Below are 27,351 nucleotides of genomic sequence, written 5' to 3'. Positions count from 1 at the left end.
ATTAATGTTGTATTCATAAATGTTTAAAAGTTAGGTTTTGTATTTCTACCCAAGATGATCAAGAAAGGGCAGGTTTGCTGTGACCATAATTATTTTGAAATGGCTTGCAGTCTTATTCTTTGATAGAGTAGCCCAGACTAGACTGGCTTTGAACTCATAATCTCCTGCCTCCCACTCACAAATATTAGGATTACAGGCATGTACTACCATGCCCAGCTTCTATGTTAATGTTTGGAAGTGTTAGCCCAATGCTAAAATTATGTACATGGGTGGTGCCTTTCACCTGTTTTGTGGTGTATTACCAGTTAGCATTTTGGTTCTACATCCTGCCTAGAAGAGCATGGATTTCATCCTGTAAGGCAAATTTGGTACCAATTTCAATTAATTAAAAGAATGTGGTGGAACATGCCTTTTATCCCAGCACTCGGGAGGCAGAGACAGGCGGACTTCTGTGAGTCTGAGACCAGCCTGGTCTAAAAGAGCTAGTTCCAGGACAGCCTCCAAAACCACAGAAACCCTGTCTTGAAAAACACTCCAATACTTGAAAATACACTCCAATACTCACTGATAACAGCATCTGTATTACTGGGGGGAGGGGGAAGAGAAGGGGGCACAAGCATATATGTTAAATACTTTTTTATGCTGTAGTTTGTGTTTACAAAATGAGTTACATCAAGACTCTTGGGATTCAGTCAGACAGTGGTGATACACACCTTTGATGCCAGCAGAGGCAGGCAAACTCTAGGAATTTGAGGTTAGCCTGGTCTACAGAGTTCCAGGACAAGACCCAGTTACAGAGAAACCTGTCTAGAAAAGTTAAGACTCTTGGGATTCTAAACCACTATGCCTTGCTTTTGTCTCACAGGATTCTCTCTCAAGAGCCGTCACTAATAGGACAGCACTTTGAAGGCTTCCTGTTTCCTGTCCTCCTCTGGGGATCTGCTCCTCCTTGGAGGGCTACTGCTCTGATTATGCCTTCCTCATTCCCACATGGCTGATTATAATTGTTTTCCACCTGAAAGAAAGACCATGTGATTGCTACCAGGCTTGTTCCTCAGCTTCTGACTTGAGAACACCAGACCTACCCTTAGACCCTGAATCTCCCACTTTTAGCTACAAACTTAGAAAAAATGGTCTTAACCACCAAGCCATCTCCCCAGCCCCAGTTCTTGGTTTCTTTTTTCTTGTTTTTAAGACAGGCTTTCTCTGTGGCTTTGGAGTCTGTTCTAGGAACTAGCTCTTGTAGACCAGACTGGTCTCGAACTCAGAGATCCACCTACCTCTGCCTCCAAAGTGTTGAGATTAAAGGTGTTCTTATTCAAGGAACTGGGCTCACAGGCTGTTAAAAAGTAGCAAGGACACTTTACTCAAGCAAAGCCAACAGTACAGATCATATATAGGCTACCCCAAGAGTGAAAACTGGGCCCTGCAGACTCAGTAAGAGCATTTGCTGTGCAGGTATAAGGACTAGTACCTACATTAAAATAAAGAGAAAAGGCAGGGAATGGTGGTTCATACCTTTAATCCCAGCACTAAAACAGGGACAAGAGATCTCTGAGTTTGAGGCCAGCCTGATCTACAATGCAAGCTCCAGGGTAGCCAGGACTACATATGGAGACCCAGTCTCATAAAACCAAGAGCCAGGCAGGCAAGGCTATGACTGCTACCTGTGTACTGGTGTTGCAGGGCAGGTAAGTAGACCAAAGCTTTCTACTCAACCAGCTCAGCTAAAATGGGCAATTTCTGGTTTAATGTAAGATCCTGTTTTAAAGCAGCATAGGGAGGTTAGTAAGAGGTAGAGTATGGGTGGTTTTCTATTTTGACAGATGTATATATAACCACCTCTCTACAGTGCAAGATCTTTTCCATAATATATCTGATTTTAACCATTGGCATGCTCAAGCACAGGCAGATGATGGTAAACATTGAGGTTCTCCCTAGAACTTCACTTAGGGAGTTTGCCTTATGGCACATAAAACCCAAAAAGCTGGGTACAACTGAAGTAAAATTGATGGTTTTGAGGGAAGAATCATATCCCGTTGTTCACAATGGAATATATGGATAGGATGTGTGCAGTTAAGGGTTAAGACATGTTCATGCATAGCCCAAACCAAGAGTTAGCCCTGGAACTCAAAGATATCCATCTGCCTGTTTCCACCCAAGTGCTGGGATTTTTAGGAATTTACTCTATTCAGCAGGCCTGTGAGGAAATTTTCCCTTGAGATAGGGTTTCTCTGTGGCTTTTCTGGAACTAGCTCTTGTAGACCTGCATTTGGGAGGCAGGAGTATCTATGTGAATTTAAGGCCAAGCCTGGTCTACAGAGGAAGTAGGCTCTAAAGCTAGAGAAACCCTGTCTCTAAAAACAAAAATTGTTTTGGTGGGGAGCTTTAGAATTCTCTTTAAATTTATTTAGGTAAGGATGTAGCCTTCTTGACAAAAGCAACCTACTAATTTCTTAATTCAATGTGAGGGGATGGGCCAGCAAGGCAAGGAAGATACAGGGCCAAATGCAGCTCCAGGTGGCCAGAGGAGCCAGCTGGTCACACTGATCTCAGTCAGGAAGCATTGGTGTGCTGGTGCTCAGAGGGCTTCTCCCACAAACTTTGATCAAGACAGAGATGGCTAAAGGGAGAATTCGGGTCTGGCAAAGTGGTCACCAAACCCGTTACTAGGACAAATCTTATCTCCCACTTCAGTTTTGTTTACTTATTCTTGCAATTTATGTGCACTGGTATTTTGCCACGGGTGTTGGGTTTCTTGGAACTGTTATTACATTTGTGAGCTGCCATGTGGGTACTGGGAATTGAGCCTCTGGAAGAGCAGTCAATGCTCTTAACCACTGAGCCATCTCTCTAACCCCTCCCACTCTAGATTTAAGCAGTATGCATTTCAGAGTGACCTTACTCCCTAGCTCCTCCTGCCCCTAGCATCACCAATGCTAAGGTCACAGACCTCTCACCATCCTTGCTTACAAATTAAAATGTAACATTTTTGTGAATACTAAAATAGTAATAAAGCTGAGAATAGCCAGGTGTGGTGGTTCATGCCTTTAATACCAGCACTAGAAAGGCAATCAACTGTTGAGTTACAGGCCAGCCATGGTTAGTGAGACCATGGACAACTCCAGCACTCACAGTAGTAGGGCTGGCCATACAAGCTCAACACCAATCTAGTTCTACAAATTGAACCCAACATTTGTTGCTTAGTGGCACAGTTCAAGACTGAGTTAGACAATCAGATACAGTGAAGCCCTGACAATAAAACTAGACCTGGTGAATTCTAGAATATGCAGAGCCATTAAAGAGAAACCCAGCCTCAAACAAAACACCCTACCCAAACTAGACCTTAGAAGCGAAACTGCATCTAGGTACACTCTATCTGGTCATTGCCTATCCTTGTGCCTACAATTCTCCCTAAACCCATTACATACAAGAACCACCACAAATTCCCTCAGAGGCATTAGCTAGAGACAAGCTCACTGTTCTTATGCTTGGTAAGGTAGGGCTATTCTTCAAGCACTATCTACCTCGTGACTGTGCCCACCTTAATTTCCCATCTCTAGATTTACTAAAACCTAATTACTAAGGCCAACCCCCACTCATCTCAACGTCTGATTATCCTGTTAGAATTTACCTATTTTAGCCATTAGTAACCACAGAACAGACTACAGGCTATGAATTTCATCAAGATGAAATGCAGATTATCAAAAGCACCTTTGAAGATGTCTCATATACTAGAAGAAAAGTCCAATCAACACCCTTGACAGTTTCCACCAGTAGTTTTGTGGATTTTCAAGTACCTCATATATTGAAAGCACCTTAAGATACCCTAGGCATAGCAGGGATTAACAGTTTATTTTGTGTATTTTTTCCTTTGTAAACCAGGCTGTCCTTGAACTCAGAAAAATGTCCACATCTGTCTCCTAAGTGCTGGAATTAATAATTTAGGATGCATACTTATGCTACATAACCATTCTAGTAACTCCTCTCTTTAATGGTTGTCTTCCCTAGCAAGCCTTCTCCCTCATCTTTTATCTACCTCCATGCCAAGGGACAAGCAAATAGGTTGGGTCCTAGGGCAGGTTCAGATTCTTTGCCAAATCAGAATTCACCCAGCCCCTACAGTAACCACCAACCTTATGTACGAAGATCTAGTTCTTAGCATGCTATTAAAAGAAACTGAGATTCCAAGGCAATCACATAACCTAAAACTGAACTAACATTAAAATACCTTAGCACAGACCACACACTGTTTTCGAAACCAGAACATTTATTTTATGACTGACTGAAATCCTTAAGATGAGCTGGATGCTGCAACAGCTGCCCTCTTGGGTTTAGGTGTTGTCCCTTCACGGAATCCATGTCTGTCCCATGTGAAAGACAAGAAGAGTTAATGTAGCAACATCAATACATTACTTTTAAATTTAGTCAAAATAACTTCAGTAAGCTTATCTCAGTTAAATGCTGAAATCAATATAGCATTCATATGTTCAGACATTTATTTTTAGAACATCACTGATAAGCCATTATTTCTACCCCACTTAAGATTACAATTAACCGATTCAAATATAAAGACTCAAGCATTTTGGTCTGAGGTTATGTATGACAGTTATTCCTTTCCCTATTCAAGGACAGGCCCCAATCTTTCCTTAGTGGCAGAAAACAATCACCAATAGCAGCATGTTCAAAGCTGCTCAGTCAAGAGTGAATTCTTAGGGACACTCAGACCAGACTAACTTTAGGAACCTCACTTTCTGAAGGCAAGTGATCTGAAGCACAGAAAGGTTGAACAGGCTTTAAATAGACTTAGTTTATGAAACACTAGCAAACTGCTACACACCAAGCCCACAAACCTGCAATTGTGTTAAGTGTAAACACAAAGTTTTAGAGTCTCACAATGCCATGTGACCTTCAATCCTAGTACAGACTGTAATTAGAAGTGCACATCACTCAAACCCCACTTTCCCCAAGGGCAACCCCATAATGGACTGCCTCTGATGTAGTTGTCTTAGACTGCTGGACAGTAGCAAAGGAAGCAGCCAGCTTTATGTAGGCATAGTTTTCAACCTTGGTGGGAACCCAGTAGGGTTCCTTTTACAACCAACTGCCAAAAATACAGACCCTGAAGCAAAGTCTAAGACAGGGGCTGAGCATCCTGTACTTTTAAAAAAATGCTGTGACCACAGGCTTCAGGGTGAAAGACAAAACCAAACCTATCTAGGTTGACAACTAGCAATCACAACAGCTTTGGATAGCAGACTTGAGCAAAATCTAAAGCCAAGACCAAGCCAGGTTAACTGCCTTCCAGACCCCATTCACAAAACAAGCCTTGACATGTTTCAGTGTTTCAGATACTTTTAAGGGAAAAAATAAAAATAAAAAAGACACCAGGCCACAGGGCTAACTCTTATCCCATCCACAGATACCGAAACAAAAACTGTTACCTGAATCTTCGATAGACAATCTTTAGATGCCTCATACGCCCAGTCCCGGTAGTGTTTCGCCTCTTAGCCTTGGCACTCCAGTTATCTAATAAAACATGATTCCAAAGGTTTTCCCAAATACCCACTGTCAGCCAATTTCCTTAGAAATTACGGTACTTTCACCACCCAACCAACATAGAAACCGACCAAGTTCTTCAGATGCCAATTAACACGTACTAAAAGTTCCCTATTATGCCCCCACCTTGGCTCAAGGCACAGCCAGCCAAAGCACTTACACTTTCTCTTGCGCTTGGCAGGGTAGCCACATTTGCCACAGGTAGACTTCTGAAGGTGGTAGGCCTTGGAGCCACAGCGGCGGCACAACGTGTGCGTCTTATTGCGACGCTTTCCAAAGGATGACGTTCCTTTCGTCTGCACAGTAAAAAGCGTTAGTAAGCAATTTTGAAATCTAGTAACTTTTCGATGTACTCTGGCATTTTCATGGAAAACGACTGCTGACGCGATGTAACGACATTGGGAAAACGGGGCAAAGCTTTACATCTTTCACACAGAAGCTAAAAGAAATCACTACCGATAATTCACACCCTCCAATGTTCCACTCTGCACGTACACCGGTACTTTGAAATCGCCTTAAACAAAACCAAAGGTGTCCGCCTCCTAGTCCCAGCTCCAGTCAAGAAAAAACTCCGGTTTCTCGGCGGTTGGAGCCGAACGTTCCCAAACCTGTCCTAAGCATCTACCCGGGGGCAACAATGCGTACGTTCTCCCAAACCCCAGAGATCCAGAGCGGCGCCAGGACCGAAGCCTCGGCCCGCCAGAGCTGCGGTTCCTCCGACCTCTGCGGGCCACCGCAAGCCCTTTTCCTGGCGCAGCAACTCCCCTTACTCGCAATATTGTCACCCACGCACCGACAGCAGGCAGGGCAGCTCAGGGAAGAAGGATGGAAAGAGATTTACAGAGCTCAGGCAACACACTCACCATCTTGCTTCTGCCGCCGAGGCCAAAGAGACCGGAAGAGAAAGCACTTCTGCTACTTCCTGCGGATAAGCTTCCGCCTGGCGAACTACTTCCGGCGGGCGAGGTGCAGCACTATCAAGCCTCCGGCGCAGTGGTGTGGTTGGGACCGGGAGGGGCGTGGCTAGCGCGTCCGAAGGGCGTGGCCAACGCGTCCGACTCCACCCTCTTGAGAGCCAGAGGCTCCTCTAGAGGGGCGTTGTCCAAAGCTGTCTCTTTGGCCCCTGCACCTTTTGCAGTTTTTCAGCGGTTGTACCTCGAAACCTCAGCGTTTGCAATCCGGTCTGGGCCCACGGCGTGGATTCCCGTCGTGGGGCTCGAGGAGAGTCGGACATTCTGCGTGACAGCGCCCCTGACCGTGTGTGCAGTGAGCGGCTGAGACTGGGATCCCGAGGCTGGAAAGCCAGCTTCTCAGGTTCGTCTTCATTGGGACTGTCGCCAGCCCCCAACCCTCATCCCGGGCAAGAGTAGGAGCTTAGTTCTAACACAGGCCGATGTCCCGCAGTAACAAATTGTTTGATCCCGTACAAGGAATCGCACGTAGAACTTGTTAAATAACAGTTTCCAGCGCGCTGCCACCAGGAAATCTGACCCTTCAGACTTGTACAGCTTGGAAGTCTCTACTGTAAAAATGTTCTTTAGAATCGTTTTGAAATTAGTAACTCCAGACTTGCTTGATAAATGCTAATGCATCAGTGGCCTGCAACTTCTTCCAGTACAAAACATGAGTAATATATATAGACATTTATGAGTATCATCTCATATCATCTACCATATCATCTACGTTTTTTTTTTTTTACTTTCTAAAATATGAGACTTACTAGTCTATCACATGCAAAATCTTAGCTAATTCACAGCAGAACAAAGTGAACACTAAAGGATTGGAAGGTTTTGTTTTTTGTTTTTTGCATGTTAGAAAATTGTACTTAAGTACTAGTTTCTTCTAGGAGGAGGAAGTAGAAATGAAAATACATATTCCTTTCCACTCCAAAGTAGTAGACTGGAAGTGGACCAGGGAAGCGATAGGGAGAACTCAAGAGAAAGAAAACAAACATTAATTGGTTGAACAGAACTATAAGTCTCAGGAGACTCTATGACAAGTTGCTACAAATTTAGTGTCATGAAGCAACATAGATTTAGTTTCAGTTATGGGAAATCAATTCTGGAGGTCCACTTGTAGCATTGAACATACAGACATACAGATGACAAAATTGTGTTGCACACTTAAAAATCTTTTTTTTTTTTTTTTTTTTTTTTTTTTTTGTCTTTCATGACAGGGTTTCTCTGTGTAACAACCCTAGGTGTCCTGGAATTCCCTCTGTAGACCAGGCTGGCCTCGAAACTCACTGAAATTCATCTGTCCCTGCCTACTGAGTGCTGGGATTAAAGGTGTGCACCACCATAGCCTGGGCTTAAAAATCTTTTAAGGAGATGAATCTCATGAATGTTTTTAACATAATTTTAAAAACACTAACAATTCTCCTGGTGAAAAGAAAAAAGAAAATCTTTACTAAAATTAAAATGGAGTGCTGAGGTGTAGTACTTGAGTAGCAAAGAAGTTCTGGCTTCCATCTCCAGCACAGTACAAAGAAAATTAAAATGTTGGCAAGATTGCCTTCCAACCTTCCAACAGAAAGTTCATCTTTTTCATTAAGAATGTACTTAATTTCATTAAGAATGGATTAAGGATCACTGCTCTAGAAGCTGCCCCAGACTCTAATTGCTATCTTCCATCTTGCAGTCCAATAATAACCCATCTCACATTATATTACTGTTTTCTCCTTCCTTCTGCTTTTAAGGCCCCTTGTGATTATATCCATGATCACCTAGATAATTTCTCCATCTCAAGTCAGCTAATCTGAAACCTTAGTTCTATCTGCAAGCTCATCATTTGTCATGTGACCTAAAATAGTCATGTGCTATGATTACTAAAACAGCTATTTTGTGTGGGGTCATCTACATCAATGAGCTATGAAAAATAAAGATTCATGAAGAGTAGGATGGACATTAACTGCCAAGGAGCGAACTCCTGAGAGAGATGTCAATGTCTACCCAAGACATAACTAGAACTGAAGGCATCAGACAGTGAAATATTTTTTCTTCTCCATAATATGAGGTAGTTTCTCTCTCTACCTCTCTCTCTCTCTCTCTCTCTCTCTCTCTCTCTCTCTCTCTCTCTCTCTCTCTCTCTCTGTGTGTGTGTGTGTGTGTGTCTGTGTGTGTGTATGTATGTACGTACTTATGTATGTATATACGTGCGCTCGTGCCCAAGTTTACCAGAAACCTGAACCTTTTTGGTTAGGGGTGGAGGAGTGGGGTCCCATGTCCACATAAGCTCTCAGTGCTAGGACCCCCATCTGGCTTGATTATGTGCAAGTCTTTTGCATGCTGCCACATCTCTTTGAGTTCTTTGTGCATCAGTCCTGTTGTGTCTGGAAGACAGTTTCCTTGGAGTCATCCATCGCTTCTAGTACATGCAATCTTTCTGTCTCCTCTTCCAGATAAATCCCTGAGCCCTGATAGAAGGCTAATTTAGGATGGGTGTATTCCGAAGTCTTTCATTCTCTGCACATCGCCTAGCTGTCTCTGGTAGCTCCCATATACTGCAAGAGAAAGCTTCTCTGATGTGGCTTGAGTGAGGCACTGGTCTGTGGCTGTCGTAAAATTCCATTAGGAGTGATTTTATTGCTATGCTCCTTTAGTAGAATGATATTAATAGATTTCCCACTTGGCCTGTGACCTATCTAGTTTCAGGTCCTTGGCCACCAGATATTGTCAGATATTTGTCCCATCTCATGGAGTGGCCTTAAATCCAATCAGAATGTTTGTTACTCCTATAACATTTGTGCCACTAATGTACCTAAATGTCTTTCAGGCTAGTCACCATTGTAGCTGGGTGATGACTACCTTTCTCCTCTGGTAGTGTACACAGTACTTCCAGAACCATAAATACTAGTTAATAGGGGTGAAGCTTCTGGTTGGGCACAAGGCTGACTTCTCTATATTTGATGACATAAGTAATTTGGGAGGCAGAGGTAGGTATATCTCTGTGAGTTTGAAGCCATCCTGGTCTACATCATAAGGTTCTGGACAGTTGGGCTACATTAGAAAGACCCTCTCTCAAAGAATTAATGTAAATTAAAAAATATATTATGTGTATGAGTGTTTTGTCTCCATGTATGTGTGTATGTATACCACATTCATGACTAGTACCAGCAGAATTTAGAAGAAGGCATTAGATTTCCTGGAACTGGAGTTACGGTTGGCTGTGAGCCACTATGGGGGTGCTGGGCATCAAACTCAGGTCCTCTGTAGGAGCAGTAAGTGCTCTTAACTGTTGAGCCATCTCTCTAGCTCTAAAATATATTAGTGTTTAAAATACAAAATATAACCCTATTTATAATCTCATCCTCAGAAGTATCCAGTATTAAAATTTGGAGTATCTCTTAATTATTTTATAAAAAATATTTGAAGTATATGTGTATATATACACATATGTACATATATGTATGCTGAGCACATACTTTTTTTTTCCTGAGACAGGATCTTACTCTACTATCCTGGCTATTCTGAACTTGGTATGTAGACCAGACTGGCCTTTAACTCACAGAGATCCCTCAGCCTCTGCCTCCCTAATGTTGAGGTTAGAGGCATGTGTCACCATACCTAGATTACATATTGTTGTTGTTGTTGTTGTTTGTCTGCTTATTTTTGAGACAGGGCCACACTATATAGCCCCAAATAGCCTACAGCTCTCTGTGTAGATCAGGTTGGCCTTGAATGCACAGAAATCTGCCTGTCTATTTCTTCCAGTGCTGGGATTGAAGGCACATACTACCATGCCCAGCTTGGTTTGTTTTTTTTTTTTTTTTTTTTTTGTTTGTTTGTTTTGGTTTGGTTTGGTTTCTTTTGCTTTTGTTTTTTGGGGTTTTTTTGGATCTATAACTTGCTATTTTCCAAAATATTATAAAGTGGCTATCATCATTTATCAAGTTCTACTTTATCCATTTTAATAGTCTAGTAGGATGCCGGAGAGACTGTAGCAGTTAAGAACACTGGCTACCTGTTCAGTACTAGGATTCAATTCCCACATGACATCTCACAAATAAATCAAATCTTCATAGTTCAATGGTTCTTTGGTTGGCCAGGTATGGTGGCACACTCTTTTAAAATCCCAGCCCTTGGGAGGCAAAGACAGGCAAATCTCTGTGAGTTCAAGCCTGGACTATAGAGTGAGTTCTAGGATAGCCAAGGCTGTTATATAGAAAAACCATGTCTCAAAAAAAAAAAAAAAAAAGCAAACCCATATTATACGTGATATATATGTTTTCATTTATTTCACAGCCCTGACTTATGGAAATTTAAGTTACTTTTGATTTTCTATTATACTCTTAGAATATTTATATGTACATTTTTGGCATGTATCTAATATTTTCTCTAAATTTATTTTGTTATGTATGTGAGTTTTTTGCTTGTATGTATATATGTGTACCATGTGTATGCCCGTTGCCCAGAAGAGGGAGTCCAGTCCTTTAACCCTAGATTTATGGGTGGCTCTGAGCCACCACCTTGTGAATGTGTCAACTAAACCCCAGGCAGATCTTCTGTAAGAGTAGCTAGTGTTATTACTGCTAAGCTACCTCTTCAGCCTCTGAATTTCCAAGGTGGGATTGCTGGATTGGAAGTTACACATTTTTAAGCCAGGTGCTCTGGAGGCAGAGGCAGGCGGAGCTCTGTGAATTCAAGGCCAGGCTGGTCTACAAGAGCTAGTTACAGGACAGCCATCAAAGCCACAGAGAAACCCTGTCTCAAAAAACCAAAAATAAGAACAGAGAAGAAAAGAAAGTTACATATTTTAAATGGTTAAATGCATATTGAAGATTACTCTCCACAAATCAATTAATTTACATTTATATCATCATACTACAATGCCTAGGGCAGGAACACCTAGCCCAGTTTGAAGTTCAAGGGGACCTTCCTAGGGGAAGTGCCCAGCCTCCCTTCCCCTTTTGTTTTGTTTTATTGAGAGAAGCTCTCTCATGGCCCTGGATGGCTTAGAACACAGTGTAGACTAGGCTACCGTGAAATTGCACAGTTCTGATTCTCCTGCCTCTGCCTTTACAATAATAGGATTGTAATGTGTGTGGTACCGCCTGTGCCATGTTTCCCACTGCTCAGTATTAATAAAACTCAGTCTTGTGATCAAAGAGCAGAGGGGGTTAGGGGTGTGGGCGAATGGCAGGATATCATGTAAAGTTGGGTTCTGTACTGAGCAAACACACACACACACACCCAGAGAGAGAGAGAGAGAGAGAGAGAGGATAAAGCAAAATCAAGTGCAACAGGAAATCAACTACAAGGTTCTCTGGACTAATTCCCCTTCTGTGTTCCTCCCTGGCCTCTCCAACAATAGGTATTCTTGACATATTTTATCTTTGCTAAGTGGAATTTCCATCTTTTTCTTTTTAACTTACATTTCTTTACTTGCCAGAATGACTTAATCCATTTCCTGGTTCTTAGGAAGCAATGGCTACCGAGAGTGCTTCTTCAGAAATCATAGACAGACAAAGAACCAAGTTGCTTAATGTCCTCCAGCAAGACCCGGATTCACTCTTGGACACGTTAACCTCTCGGAGACTGATTTCTGAGGACGAATATGAGATGCTAGAGGAAATTACAGATCCCTTGAAGAAAAGCAGGAAGCTGTTAATTGTGATACAGAAGAAGGGAGAGGAGAGCTGCCGTTCTTTCCTCAAGTGTTTGTCTAATGCATTTCCAGAGGCAGCTACCACGTTGGGCTTAAAGCAGGGTAAGTTGATTTTTTTGTTTATATGTTTGTTTTTGTTGTTGTTCTGTTTTTTTGAATTTTAAAGGAAGGGGAGGAAGCAGATTTCCTAGAAAAGAAAGGAAGAATTGTTGCCTGTTGTTTGGACTGGACTTCCTAAGGCGATTCTTACTGAAATGTGAAACAGAAAGTGTAGTCTTAAAAGCAGGGAACAATGGATCTCATTTATTTAGGAGATGGTAATTGCTGAGCAGACTTTTGCAGTTATTTTTTCCTGTCACAATCAGGTGCTCCTTGTCCCTGCTGGGACTTAGAAAGAGCACACTGTTAGGAAAGGCACTGTCTAGGGCTTTTTGAGATTACTATCTCCAAAGGCCTTTGGGTAGCCACTGGGAGAGTTGTTGGGGGGGGGGGGAGGTATTTTAATAAACCAGCAGGGGGATCAGTAACTTCCTGTTCTCTTTGATAAAAATGCCAGCAGAATTCTTCCTTCCTTCCTTCCTTTCATTCTTTCTTTTTTGGTGTTTTTTTTTTTTTTTTTTTGAAACAGTGTTTCTCTGTGGTGTTGGAGCCTGTCCTGGAACTCGCTCTTGTAGACCAGGCTGGTCTCAAACTCACAGAGCTCCGCCTGCTGGAATTAAAGTCAGGGAAGGACAGGGGGACTCTATACTCTATAAAATATGTTTGTTTTCTTTCTTTAAAAAATTACTTTATTCTCATTAACTCACAACTAAGCACGGCTAGTTAGTTTAAGGAAGCCATTCAACAAGTTGTCGGATCCCAAACTTCTGTGTCACAGTGACCCACACAGTTAGGATGGCTGTTCTAAGCCAGGGGACTTCACTAGGGGTTTTATCCTCCCTCCCCCTCTCCCGTCTTCTCCCCTCCCTCCTTCCTTCCCTCCTTCCAGCCCTCCATCCAGTTCTTCCCCATGTCCCTCCTCGTGTCCTTATGGTGGTTTCAGTTCCCATCCGAGTCCCATGTCCACACCTGTTCCCCTGTCCTTCCCTGTGTTGTCCCCATGTCCGTCTGGTCCCTGTGACCATCCCAGTCACCATTTCTGTCCCTATCCCAGTGACAGACCCCATCCCTGTCCTTGTCCATCCTGTGTCCTTCCCAACCCCCTGGTCCCCTGTTCTTCCCTGTCCCTGTGTCCCCAGACCCCGTGCAGCCCCCATCCCATCTCTGTAACCTCCTGGTCCTAGTGCCCATCCCAGTGTTCTTTCTTCCCTGTCCATGAGTCCATCCCTTGAGTCCTCCCCATGTCTATCCCTGCCTCTGTGTTCGCCACTTCCCAGTGTCCAGTCCCCTTCCCCGAGTCCATCCCCATGTCCCCCACTCCACCCCCTCCCCGTGTCCATCCCGTCAAGTCCCTGCCTCGTGTCCGCCCCATCCCTGTATCTGCTCCTTCCCAGTGTCCGTCAGTGTCGTCCCTCCCCGAGTCCATCCCCGTGTCCTTCTTGTCCCTGTCCTCGTGTCCCCCACCCCGTCCCAGTGTCCTTCCCTGACCTGTGTCCAACTCCATCCCTGTGTACGTACAGTACCTGTGTCCCCCCCCAACCCCCCATCCCCAGGTCCTTCCCGAAGTCCATACCCATGATCGCTCCTGTACCTATCCTCCTGTCCGTCCCCGTGGTGTCCTTCCCTGTATCTACCCCGTTCTCATCTGCCTCCCGTGTGCCATGTCTGTCCCTGTGTCCGTCCAGTCCATGTCCCCGCTTGTCCTGGTCCCGGTATCTGCCCTGTCCCCGACTCTATCCCCATCCCTGTCACCATGTGACCCCCCCCCCCCGTCACTCTGTCCCCATCCCGTGTCCTTCTCTATCCTTGGGTCAGTCCCTGTGTCCGTACTGGGTCCTTCCCTGTCACTGAGTCCATCCCAGTTCCTAGGTCCCTCTCCTAGTGTCGGTCCTCACGTCTTTCCTGTACCCAAGTCCATCCCCTTGTCTGAACCTGTCCCCTACCCTGTCCCTGTTCCGGTGCCCTGTGTCCCTCTCCGTCCTTGCTGCAGTGTCCATCATGGTCCCTGCCTCCGTGTTTGCCCCGCCCCGTGTCCCCCACCCTGTGTCAGCCCCCGTCCTGTCCCATGTCTGACTCGTCCCCATGTCCTTTCCTTTCCCCGTACCCACCCCCATTCCTGTCTGCGTCCCTGTGTCCCCTGTTTCTATGTCCCCATGTCCCCTCCTTCCCTGAGTCTGTCCCATGTCCTTCTCAGACCCTGCCCCAGTTCCCGGTCCCTGCCCCTGCCACTCCTTTCTCTCTTTCCCTGTCTGTCTGTCTGTCTGCCTGTCTGTCTGTCTGTCTGTCTGTCTGTCTCTTCTTTTTCTTTTTCCTTCAGTAAAGGGTTTATCTGTGTAGTCCTGATTGTCCAGGAACTCCCTTTGTAGACCAGGTTGGATTTGAACTCAAAGAAATCTGCTGGGATGAAAAGTGTGTACCACCCAGCTATTCTTCTACTCTGGAATACATTTTATCATTTATCCACCTTAAAAAAAAAAAAGAAAAAAGAAAAAAAGAAAAGAAACTATGATCGAGTTCAAACTAGGGGCAAAAAGTAGTTTTTTTTTTTTAATATACTATATTTTAACCATTTTCCCCTACCCCAATCCCTCTCCCAAAAAAATGTTGCATGAAAAAAAAATTTAAAATATGAAGTAACTTTAAACCTTCTTTCATGACTCATGTGCTTTTATCAGCATTTTGTCCTTAGTCACCCAATGCTATCTTCTCTTGGTCTCCTTCTTAAATTTTATACTATACCCACACTTATACTTGCTCATATATATATATACATGGATACTTTTAAACTATGATCTGTATATAAGGGAGAACATGAAAATTAAGCACAGAATTGCCACATGATCCTCTGTTCTCTTCCTGGGGTGTATACCAGAGAACGCCAGATTATATCACAGATATTTGCACATTTGTGTTCATTCCTCCTCTACCTATGATAGCAAGGACATGGAACCAGCCTAAATGTCCACCAACAGATGAATGGATAATGAAAAAATGAGGTTCTCTGTGGAATATTATTCAGCTGTAAAGAAAAATAAAATGACATTTTCAGGAATATGTATGGATCTGGGAAGTATCCTGTTAAATGAGTTAATCCAACTCAGAAATAAAAACTTGCATGTAAAAAAAAAAAAAAAGAAGAAGAAAAGAAAGAAAAAGAAAGAAGAAAAACGAAAATAACCCTGCATGTTAATATGTATTGTTTTAAATAGCACAGCTATTTTATGGGAGTAAATATGGTATTTTATTGTATGTAAACAGCATATCAGATAGCATGGTTGTTGGCATCTCTGTTTTCCTCAAACACCATGTCAAAATCCTTTCTATCAGAGCTGGGGAGATTGGCTCACTTGGTAAAATGCTTGCTATGCAAGCACGAGGATCTGAATTCAGATTCCCAGTATCCACTTGTGGTGGTGTGTGCATACGTGCTTAGTGCAGGATGGTAGAGACAAACAGATATAGTTCTGGAGCTTGCTGGCCAGCTAGCCTCTCCAGTGAGGAAGACAGCCCAACTCCAACCTCTGGGCTCCACAGGCATCTGCACCTGCACCACATAGAAACACTTGGATGTCTGCTGCACATACAGTCTTCTATACTAGTTATTTACAAGTATGCACAAATACTAGCTATTAGATGGTTCAAAAATAACTAGTATATCTCTATCTATCTATCTATCTATCTGTCTGTCTATCTATCTATCATCTATTATCTATCTATATCTCCAAAGGAATCGAAATCAGTGCACAGAGATAGCATTATGTTTACTGAGGCACTGTTCACAGTAGTTTACAGAATCAGCCTATTTGTCCATCAGTGGATGCATGAATAAAGAAAATGTGCTATATAATGACAATGGTGTATAATCCAGTCATGAGAATGAAAGTTAGATATGTTAGTCTGTAATCCTTGTAGAGTCAGAGGTGGGAGGACCAAGAATTGTAGACCTGCCTGGGCTACATGGCAGGTTCCAAGCTGGCCAGGGCTAAGAGTGAGACGCTATCTCAAAATTAAGCAAACAGAAGAGCAAAAGGAAAGGATAAAATCATTTTTGTAAGAAAGGTGGTTAGAGCCAGAAATGATCATATTACATGAAATCAGATCTGATAGACAAATATCACATGTTTTCTCTCAAAAGTGGAATCTACATTTTCATATATGTGTATTTAATATGTGTGGTAGAAAGTAGGGTAGAGAATCTGCTGGGAATAAATAGACTAGCTGGAGGAGAGAGGGCAGTGTGGGGCAAGTATAATCAAAGTTATGATCTGAGAGAGAGAGAATATGCCACTATTGTATGATTAATAAGAACTAGTGAAAATTTATAATGTTTTAAAAATTGACATGTTACCAAAGATAGTAATATCCAGGTGGTGGCGGCACACCTTTAATCCCAGCACTTGGGAAGCAGAGGCAGGTGGATGTCTTTGAGTTGAAGCCCAGCCTGGTCTATAGAGTCAGTTCCAGGACAGGTTCCATAGCTAAACTCTATCTTGAAAAACAAACGACAAAACGAAACAAAAGTTAATAATAAGTAGTGATAGGGGTGGGGCAGAGCTAGTCCAGTGTACTGTTTAACAATTTGTGAAATGGCCACTAGAGGGGGATACAGCTTCTTTTTAAGTAATCTAGAAGATGATGCAAGATTATTTTAAGGGATGATTGAGACAGGGGCTTAGATTAAAACAGTGTATGTTCATGATCCTTAATATAGGGCAGATCTTGTTCTGGTTTCCTTTTCAGTTACTGTACTCGAACAACGAGAAATGCATGTGGGTTATTTTAGTTTGTAATTCCAGATTATACTTTTTCACTGTGGGAGAAGTCACTCAGGCAGAGGATTGAGAGAGCTAGTCCCATCCTTTCTTCAGTCAGGAGCAGGGAGGAAGGAATACATGCACACTTGCTTGCTTCAGGACCCCCTACCTAGGGATTACCACTACCCTCAGTGACTGGGGTGGCTCTTCCACATGAGTTGATTTAAAACAGTCCTCCATAGCCATGCCCAAAGGACAACCCAGTGTCGAAAACTCACTTGAGAGTCTCTTCCCTGGTGATTCTAAGTTGTATTGACAATTAAAACTAACACTCACAAGCCTCATGTGCCTGGAAAAATAGCTTTCATTATTTCTAGAATCCACTATTCCAATAAGGTAATCAACTCATTCATGAGGAGTTACTGGGATTTCCTTAGCTCAAACGAGATCTGAGTGTGGTTCATGTTAAGTATATAATTAATACAATTACCAATTAATTATAGTAATTAAAATTGATATAATTAATTCATAACAAATAAACTTCTTTTCACTACTTTTGAAGCTGCAGTGATTTTTCTCTCACGAAAAAGAAAGTTCTGACAATCAGTTGGTTACTGTGCACATTAGGTTAGGCACAATAGGCATTCAAGCTTCCAGTGAAATGAAGAAGAGAGACAGATTGCATTCCTGCAGCCTCAGCTACTGGGAGAGGCTGAGGAACTAACATATTTGAGCTCAAGCATTTGGGCCAGCTCAGGCAACACAGACAACTCTGTCTGAAAGAAAGGAAAAAAGAAAAAAAAAAAAAAAGAAAGTGAATGGGTGGATGCTTTGAGGACTTAAGACTCAAGGTAATTTAAAATTATTATTTTTTTTTTTGGAAAAATAGGCAATAATGGAATCTTTTTTTTTTTTTTTCCCAGAAGTCCCACAGCAGGCGACTGAAGAGGCCTGGTCTCCAGGGCTGAATAGGGTTGTAGCAGATCGCTTTTCCCAGGGGAAGAAAACCCCGGAGAATGAAGAGATTACAGAGCTCTATGAAGAGAAAGAATGTGTGGATTGGGAGACACCTGAGTCTTTCACATATGAGGAAAGTAGTGGTGCTCGGGAAACTGCAGGCTCCTCTGGAGAGAGTGAGCATTCACTTGGAAGTGTTGAGTATGAAGCTCCGAGTATGACATACTTAAATGATGGACAGAGATACGAGGAGCCAGACAATTCTCTGTACTTAGAAGGGGAATATCAAGAGTCTGTTGGGTACCCTGAAGATGTGGAGACCATTGTGGAGGAAGGGGCCTTTGATGACCTAGAGTGCTTTGTATATGATGGGGAACGTGAGTATGAAGAAACTGTGGGGCTTTCTAATGAAGAAAGTAGTTGTGAAGCTTCAGAAAGCGGCATTTCATTGGAAGAGGAAGAGAAAAGCACTGAAGGTATGGAGACAATGTGTGTAATTATTAGACAGCTTAATCAGTAGACTAAGAAGGAACCAAGACATACTGGAGGGGGGCATGATAGGGCTAATCAACTAATCAGAAATATGGTGTTTCTCTAACATGGATTTTCTGGAGGTGGGTATTGAACAAAGGAGTTCCCAGGTCTGGGGAAGTGGGAGACTGTGCAGTAGAAAGATTCAGTATCCAAGGGGACTAGATTTGAGAACCTCCTCTGGCTAGCTAAACCTGTGAACCAGGCTTGGTGGCTCATGCCTGCAATCCTAGCACTCAGGAACCTGGGGCAGAAGGGTTACTGAAAGTTTGAGCCCAGCCAGAGGCACATAGTGAGTGTCAGGGTAGCCAGCAGCCATCACTACACACTGAAACACCTGTCTCATAAATAAACAATTTAATAAACAAGCAAACAAACAATAAATAAATAAATAAAAAGAAGTTTGATACCTGTACTTAACCTCTACGCATTCTCTTACATGTTTTATTATTTTTAAAATTGCATTTTTAGCCAGGTGTTGGTGGTGCAAGCCTTTAATCCCAGCACTTTAGTGGCAGAGGCAACCGAATCTCTGTGAGTTCAAGTCCAGCTTGGTCTACAGAGCTAGTTCCAGGACAGGCTTCAAAGCTACACAGAGAAACCCTGTCTGGAGAAAACCAAAACAAACAAACAAACAAATTTGAAATCACTTTTAGTTTAATACATAGTAATATGCATATTTGTGAAGTACAAGTATAACATTTCAATAACTATAAAATCAGCTGAGGGTATTTCCCAGACATGTATGACTTCTTCTGGGCACATTCAGAAGCCTCTCTCTGGGTGTGGGGTTCATGCCAGCATTCTGAAGACTGGAAAGGAAGACAGAGACGCTGATGTCAGCCCGGGCTAACAAAGCCCTGTCTCAAAGCAGGCACAGAACAACATAGCTCTCACACTAGCTGCTCTAGAGAAATTAATTAATTGTTCTCAACCAAAGATGTCTTTGATACAAGATATTAGAAGTTACTCTTCGTGCACGTGCGTGCGTGCGTGCATGCGTGCGTGCGTGCGTGCGTGCGTGCGTGCGTGCGTGTGTGTGTGTGTGTGTGTGTGTTGGGAGGGGTGTGGAGGTTAGAAGTCAACTTTCAGGATTTGTTTTCCTCCTTCCACCATGGGAGTCACAAGGGTCCAACTCAAGTCACCAGGTTGACAGAAAGTACCTTTGCTTACAGAGCCATCTTGCTGGCCCTACAAGTGATTTTTTTCTTTTAATGTAATTAATCCATGCATGTGTGTATGCATGAATGTATGCATCTATTTTTGTATATATAGTACTCTTGTCTGCATGCCAGAAAAGGTATCAGATACCGCTGTAGATTGTTGTGAGCCACCAAGTGGTTGGTAGGAATTGAACTGAGGACCTCTGGAAGCACAGCCAGTGCTCCTAGCCATTGAGCTATCTCTCCAGCTCTAGAAGTTATTCTTAACCATTTGCACTCTAGTACCCATTAACCATCTTCCCTCTGTCTTTCTCTTCCTCCCCTCCCAAGCTTTTGTGTGCTTTAAATCACTACAACAGTACTCATACTAACAAAATGTAAACTGAATGTAAATAATTATTTTTCAGGGACTATATAATAAGAAAAAAGTCATAATCTTCAGAATAAACATAACATTTCCCCAAGTATTTATGATCTGAAGGTTATTGAATTGCAGATCCAGGGTCTTGAATATGGTGGGCTGTCCATTTGAGCAGAAGTTAACATTAATTATCAGTACATAGATTTCTTTAGTCATTTCCCACCATGTAGCAGGGGATACCTTATTTATTTTTTATGTTTTTTAAATTAATTGATTCACCAACAATATCATATATGAATGTAAGGTCGTGTATTCAGGTTACATTTACCACCCTCTTTTATTACACCCCCCAGTTCCTCCTGTACTCAACAAGTCTCCTGCCCACTATCAGGTCCTCTTGTTTTGTGACCTATTGAGTTGTTCAGGGCCACCCTGAAGGGCAGCAGTGTGCAGTTAAACATTGGAACATGGGCAGCTCATCACCTGCTGATAACGCCTCTCAGTCATCCATGACAATGTCCATAGGCAGAGTTTTGTGCATTCCCTGTGAGTTCATGAAAGCAATGGCCATTTCATGCCTAGAAGACAGCATTTTTAGGCCCTTGTCCCTATCTATCCCCTTGTTCACAAGGGTGGATGGATATTCCTTTAAGTGCTAGCACTGGATAGTCACTTATTCTCAACACCTTGGTCAGCTGTGAGCTGCAGAAGGAATTTGTCTGACAAAGCTGTTGGCAACATTATGTATGGGTGTACACATACATCAGGAGGCAGTTTGACAGCATGTTCATTTAGTACAATAGAAGCAGTGTGTTCTCCTACAGGGTATATGACCTCTCTAGCTATGTAGTGTGTCTTCTGTGGGGCCTATGACCTCCCTAGCTATGCTCAGGTCTGTACTACTAGGCATAAACACCTTCCTGTGTAGTGGGCTTGACACTCATGAGACAAAGTCTTGTGATGTCCAGGGTAGCCTTGAAGTCACCATGTACCTGAGGATTACTTTGAGTTGCTGAGCCTCCTCTAAAGTTGTAGGATTACTGGCATGATCCACCATACATGGTTTTATTTGGTACTACAGATAGAACCTGTATGCACACCAGTGAAGCATCCCATGCTTGATCTATATCTCCAGTTACTAGCTGTTCACTTTAAACATTAACTTCTGTTTTAAGATTAAAGCACCTTAGTAATTTTAGTGGCTTCATAACCAGAAAGAGATTGGGTTTTTCAATTTTTAGTTTTAACCATTGGAGACTGTCAGTAGAGGAACTTACAGTGCATTTTGAGGTCTCAGGATGTCTGGTTCTGTTACATAGATTACCATCCTGACATAGAGATATTTGTGTGTGCCAACCTTTCTGTTTTTGAGTACTGAAAGTATAGATGTGTTAAAAATGAAAGTAATGTTGGTAAGATGACTTGGAGTGAACTAACTCTTGAATATTGTCCTTTAACTGTTGCATACATGCATATATGCATGGCATGTACATTTACACACACACACACACACTAAAAGTGCAAAAGTGTTTGATGTGGGAGTAAAAGCATAGAATAGATTCCTTAGAACAGGCTCTACCAAACATGTAGCTCAAGAGCCTTTTCTTTTGAGACAGGTTCTTATATATATCAGGCTGTCCTCAGACTTACCATGTATCCAAGAATGATTTTAAACTTCAGATACTTTCTGCTTCTCCTTCCCAAGTGCTGGAATTACAGGCTTGTGCTATAACTCCTATTTGTGTGTTTATTTTCAGTGCCAGGGACCAAGCACATGGCTTTATATACTCTAGGTGAGCATTGTACCAACTAAGCTATACCCCAAGACCAAGTCTTATTTATACCTTATGTTATATAGGGCATGGTGCCCTGTGTTTGTAAATCCTAGCATTTGGGAGGTAGAGGAAGGAGGATCAAAGCCATCTGGGGCTATCTGAAACCCTGACCCACACCTGCCCCAAGCTCCTGGGAACAACAAAACAAAACAGATGAAACATCTTTTGCTATCTTGCCATCTGCTCTTATTTTTCTCTACAAGTACTATTTCTAGTAACTAGATAAATATGTGTAAAAATGGGAGATAAGAAAAACAAAGAGATAACATGTAACTTTTTTAAAGCAAAGATAGATTTATTGAGGGGAAGTGAAAAATTTGCTCAAGAATGTAAGGAATTCCAAAGGAGGAATACCCAATATGTAAATTCTAATACTGTTTAATTACATTTTATTTTGTGTGCATGTGTATGAACATGTGTGTGATCATGTGTACCATGGCATGCATGTAGAGGCCAGAGGACAGCTTGTGGGAGTTGGTTCTTACCTTCTACTATGTGAGTCCAAGTAATGAAACTCAGGTTGTCTAGCTTATTAACCATCTTTTATATGGTAAAAATTGAGCTCACGTCTGGGTTTTGAAAACCAACCAATCCCTGAGCTTGAAATTCTACCAATCCCCACTATGGAAATCTCTATCTTGGAGAACTTCACCCCCAAGAAATGCTGCCTCCCACTCAGTTCTGATGCTTTTCGTAGAGCAGAGTCAGCATCTCTCTGTGACTTTCTCAATAAATGTCTTGTGTGAGGTTTGTTGGATGGTGTAACTTTGTGGTATTCCTTGGCTCCAGCTGTCAGAATACTTTTCCCTCCAGAGCTGTAACACTTGCATTGGGGAAATCTTTCCCCCTTAGGGCTGTAACACCTGTATTAGGGAAAGCTTTCCCTTCAGAGCTGCAACACTTGCATATGGGGAAACCTTCTCCTTAGAACTATGATACTCACACCTTTGCCCTTTGAGAAAATACCTCCATAAAATGTGTTTGAAGACATATTGGTGTAGGGCATTTTCTTGATCAGTGATTGATGTGGGAGGGCTCAGCCCACTGTGAGCAGTACCACCCCTACATCTTGAGTTGTATATGAAAGCAGGCTGAACAAGCTGTAGAGAGCAAGCTTATAACGAGTTTTCCTCTATGGCCTTTGCTTCAGTTCCTGCCTGCAGCTTCCTGCCTTGAGCTCGTGGCTTGAAGTCCTTTTTATGATAGACTGTGATTGTGACATGTAAGCTGAAATCATCCCTTTCCCCTCCCTGGTGCTTTTGGTCATTTTATTACAGCAACAGAAAACAGACTAAGACACATACTATGCCAAATTAGTATACCTCTTAGAAGGAAAACAGGACAGGAAGGGTGGTGAAATGAGACTTTGATTTTTTTATTGTTTCAACCTTTGGGAGTGAAATTGTCAGTGACATAGTTTTAAGGGAAGGACACAGATTCTAAACAAGGCAATAATGAGTACTCTCTGCTTTACAGAAAGAAAAAGAGTATTTCACCATGTCCTCTCCTGTTTGAACATGGATAGAAGCAGAAAGCTTCTCCCAGATTTTGTGAAGCAGTTTTCCATAGACCGAGGAAGTGAGTGGACACCCTCAGCTCCAGGAGACTTAGCCTGGAGTTTCCTGATGAAAGTTCAGGCATTAGACCTGACAGCCAGAGATTTTATCCTTAGGCCCAAGATGGTGGATGAGGAGAGCAAAGGGGAATTGCTGGCTGGAATAGAGAATTTAGAAATTGGAGACATACAAACTGTTAATCCCCTTGATGTCATGTGTGCCTCCATGCTTTGTTCGGACATCTCTTTGCAACGTGAAGTCATGTCAAACATGTTCCAGTGCCAGTTCGCCCTTCCCCTGCTGTTGCCAGATGCAGAAAACAACAAAAGCATCTTAATGGTGGGGGCTATGAGAGACTTAAAGCCATACCCAGTGCAGTCCTCAGGAAAGCCCTCTAGGGAAACGGAAAATTTTCTGACTCCCATGAAGATGCCTGTCATCTCTTTTGTGCGACTAGGACACTGTAGCTTCTCCAAGTCCAGAACCCTTAACACACTGCTCAGCTCCTCTCAACAGAAGCCACACAAAATCTTTCTCCATCAGGATCTATCTGTTCCTGTGCTTCCTCGGCAAATTTCTGGTGGCCTGGTAGAGGTAACGTGGTGTTTTCCTGACAACAAGGAGATAAAGGAAAGCCCTCCTGTTTTCCACAAGCCTGTTGCTGTGGCCAACCTGCGTGGAGATCTTGAAAGCTTTTGGACACAATTTGGTTTTCTGGTGGAAGTTTCCTCAGCCGTTTTCTTTTTCACTGACTGCCTTGGTGAGAAGGAATGGGACTTGCTGATGTTTTTAGGAGAAGATGCTATTGAAAGATGCTACTTTGTCCTCAGTCCCCAGGCCAAGGAGAGTGAAGAGGCCCAGATTTTCCAAAGGCTCCTGAGACTGAAGCCGGCACAGCTACTGTTTTGGGAAGTGGATGAAGCTGGGGATAGAAGGAAGACGATGGAGGTCCTTCAAGCTGCCCTCCAGGAAGTAATGACCTCTTCACTCAGATGTGTATCCCTAGAAGATATGGCCTCTCTGGCCAGGGAGTTGGGGATTCAGGTAGATCAAGACTTTGAAACTACTCAAGATATTCAAGTTTTCTCTAGAACAGCTGACAGTGAGAACCAACAAACAGATAGTCAGATAAAAAGCCCATCTGAAAGCCGAGCTCAGGTGCCAATCAAAGACCCTGGGGCCCAGCTTGGGGAGAGCCAGGGTGCTCAGAACCTGCACCAGACTCTAGGATTCATGCCTCAACTGGTCCACCCATGGCCCCTGCCTAACACACTTGGAAGTAACTTTTACCATGTTTCCTTGAAAGCCCCCTCTGTTCTGAGCTCCCACTTTGGGTCACAGCAGAGAGCTAAGTGGTTCTCTCCTTTGCCTCATCAGAATACAGGGGTTCACAGAGGAGGTGAAAGCTTTGGTAATCAGCACTTCCAACCCTGGAGATTTTATTCACAGCAAAGATTCACGAACTTTTCAGGAACTTCTCAGGGGTATCATTCGAGTAGAACACATGGGAGATCACAAAGACAGACCCATCCTGAGAGCCTACAGGCAGAGAGAACCCTTCAAATGCCTGGGACAGTTGTCTCTCCTTTGGGCCACTCACATTCTCCAGGCTCACAAGCAACAAAAGCAGCAGGGAAGCCACAGCCTGGGAAAGCCTGTGCCCAAGGGATGCAGCTGAGTGATACAACTAGAAAACCTATGAGGACAGCATCTCATACTAAGTACCCTCATCCTCCTTCATCCTGTCAGCCAGCAGGAGTCATTCATGAAGGAAAAATACCAGTTCCTCATCAAGGATCTCAACGGCTGACAAAGGGAAGGCCTTCAGATCCAGCTTTCCAAGCCGGGTCTCAGCTTTCATCTACCTCCCAGATCAGTCCCCATCCACCCAAGTTCCATGTGAAACATGTCAAACCTAAGCCCATTCAACCTTCTCAGAAAAAAAACCCTCATCCCCAGCCCTCCCAAGGTAAACCCACCCACCCCCAGTCCTCCCAAGCTAAACCCCCTCATCCCCAGCCCTCCCAAGCTAAACCCACCCATCCCCAGTCCTCCAAAGCTAAACCCCCTCATCCCCAGCCCTCCCAAGGTAAACCCCCTCATCCCCAGCCCTCCCAAGCTAAAACCCCTCATCCCCAGCCCTCCCAAGCTAAAACCCCTCATCCCCAGCCCTCCCAAGCTAACCCCCCTCATCCTCAGCCCTCCCAAGCTAAATCCTCCCCATCCAGACCTACTCAGTTTAAGCCACATAAACCCCATCAGTCCCAATCTAAGCCTTTTAAACCTACATCTACCCAACATACGTCGTCCCAGACCAAGCCTTCAAAGGCCAAGGCCTGCCATCCAAGAACAGGGAGACATTAATGAACATACCCCAGAGAGCCAGGAAGTATGTTTTTTGCTTAAGCTATTCCTCTCATATAACAGTGTGAAGGAGAGTTTCAGTGAAAGTCTGATAAAATGAGCAAAACAAAAATTATGCAAAGTCTAAGTGCATAGTGAGGTATCTAAATGTGGAAAATATGAAAGCAGTTAAGAGTAGGACATGGAGGCACACACCTGTAATCCCAGCACTCTTGAGGCAAAAGCAGTCAGATCTCTGTGCTTTTGAGATCAACTTGATCTACATAATAACATAGAAAGTTCTAGATCAGCCAGAATACATAATGAGATCCAGAGAGAGAGAGAGAGAGAATAGGATCTATCACCAAGCCAACAAGATCAGTCAGCATTCCAGAAGGCATCATTAGACTCAGTGGGTTTCCGAAAACAAAAATCCAAAACTAAACAGGAAAGAGACCCAGTGGGAGGGGCCAAGATCTGGGATGGATATGATCATGGCATACATGTATGAAATTGTCAAATAATAAATGCAAGATGGAAAAAGAATAGGATCTGAGGATACATAAATGAATTGAATCCAACCTGCCTTATTAGGTAATGTGTGATTTGACCCCAGGGGATGAAGTCTGTGGGATATCTCTATGTGTGAAGAATGGAATTACAGTGTAATTGCAAAGTGATGAAAATACGGAACTCACAGTGTCTCACTGTTGAAGAAAACTGCTTCCTGGGTGCCTTGGTTGTGGGTTCAGTACCAGCAACTGAGCAGAGACCCCACACTGTTGGACAGTTAAAGCTACTTGTTTGTGGTAATAGACCAAATTTTAACACCTGATAAGACTGTCTCAGTTGACCCTTACACATGGAAATAATGAATGGTCAACGAAACTCATCATTTTACATAAAGTTTGGGACTGATTTATGTGTGTTTCATACTTTGTATACAATAGCTAAGAAAATTTACCTCACTAGATGTTCTGATATTAGTTTAGTTATTTGAAATCAGAAATGTGTCAGTGAGTTTTTAATTTTAGAGTGAAGTTAAAGAATTTATAAAGGGTATAAGTAATGTTTGAGAAGACATGGTTCAGAGGAATTATAATTTTTGTAAATTTATATTGTTCTGAACATTTGGATAACTTCTGCTAGTTAGCAGTGTTAAATAAAAAGAATAAAGTCAAACTAGATATTTAATTGGAGCTTCTCTAAGTTTGTGACACCAAATATGACTGAAAGGCTCCATGAGCTGAACATGCTGATACACACCTGTGACCTTACCAGATTGTGCAATATTGTAAAATAAACTGTGTGACTTTTACTACTCTGAGTCTCCAGTGCCTTTTCGTTATGAAGTGAGGATCCTCATTCCTACAATCAAAGACGTGAAGATCACCTGCTGGGCATAGTGGCACATGCATGCACCCTCAGCACCAGGGAAGCCAGGGCAGGAAAACTGGAGTTCTAGTGTCTTACTTTGGGTTTCTAGTGCTGATTTAAAACAATAGATGTGTGTGTGTGTGTGTGTGTGTGTGTGTGTGAGAGAGAGAGAGAGAGAGAGAGAGAGAGAGAGAGAGAGAGAATAAAAGA

General features: G+C 42.9%; 2 protein-coding genes and 1 non-coding gene across 3 annotated transcripts; 1 reads left to right on the top strand and 2 right to left on the bottom strand.

The window, feature by feature from the left end:
• Positions 1–4,241: 4,241 nt before the first annotated feature.
• Rpl37 (ribosomal protein L37) lies at positions 4,242–6,531 on the bottom strand. The gene is made up of 4 exons (XM_051182495.1): positions 6,423–6,531; positions 5,720–5,855; positions 5,445–5,529; positions 4,242–4,364 (listed from the first exon to the last, which is right to left on the bottom strand). The coding sequence occupies exons 1-4, from the start codon at positions 6,423–6,425 to the stop codon at positions 4,295–4,297; spliced, it is 294 nt and encodes a 97-aa protein (XP_051038452.1). The 5' UTR covers positions 6,426–6,531; the 3' UTR covers positions 4,242–4,294.
• Positions 4,446–4,525, bottom strand: LOC127220842 (small nucleolar RNA SNORD72). Its single transcript, XR_007834404.1, has one exon. It is a non-coding gene; the product is annotated as a small nucleolar RNA SNORD72 (small nucleolar RNA).
• Positions 6,532–6,686: 155 nt separating the features above from the next.
• On the top strand, positions 6,687–26,958 carry Card6 (caspase recruitment domain family member 6). The gene is made up of 4 exons (XM_051182494.1): positions 6,687–6,873; positions 11,979–12,267; positions 17,942–18,451; positions 23,342–26,958. The coding sequence occupies exons 2-4, from the start codon at positions 11,985–11,987 to the stop codon at positions 25,783–25,785; spliced, it is 3,237 nt and encodes a 1,078-aa protein (XP_051038451.1). The 5' UTR covers positions 6,687–6,873; positions 11,979–11,984; the 3' UTR covers positions 25,786–26,958.
• Positions 26,959–27,351: the final 393 nt, after the last annotated feature.

The sequence above is a fragment of the Phodopus roborovskii genome, unplaced genomic scaffold, assembly GCF_943737965.1.
Source record: "Phodopus roborovskii unplaced genomic scaffold, PHOROB, whole genome shotgun sequence".
NCBI classification, from domain to species: domain Eukaryota; kingdom Metazoa; phylum Chordata; class Mammalia; order Rodentia; family Cricetidae; genus Phodopus; species Phodopus roborovskii.
This window is presented reverse-complemented; position numbering and strand designations above follow the sequence as displayed.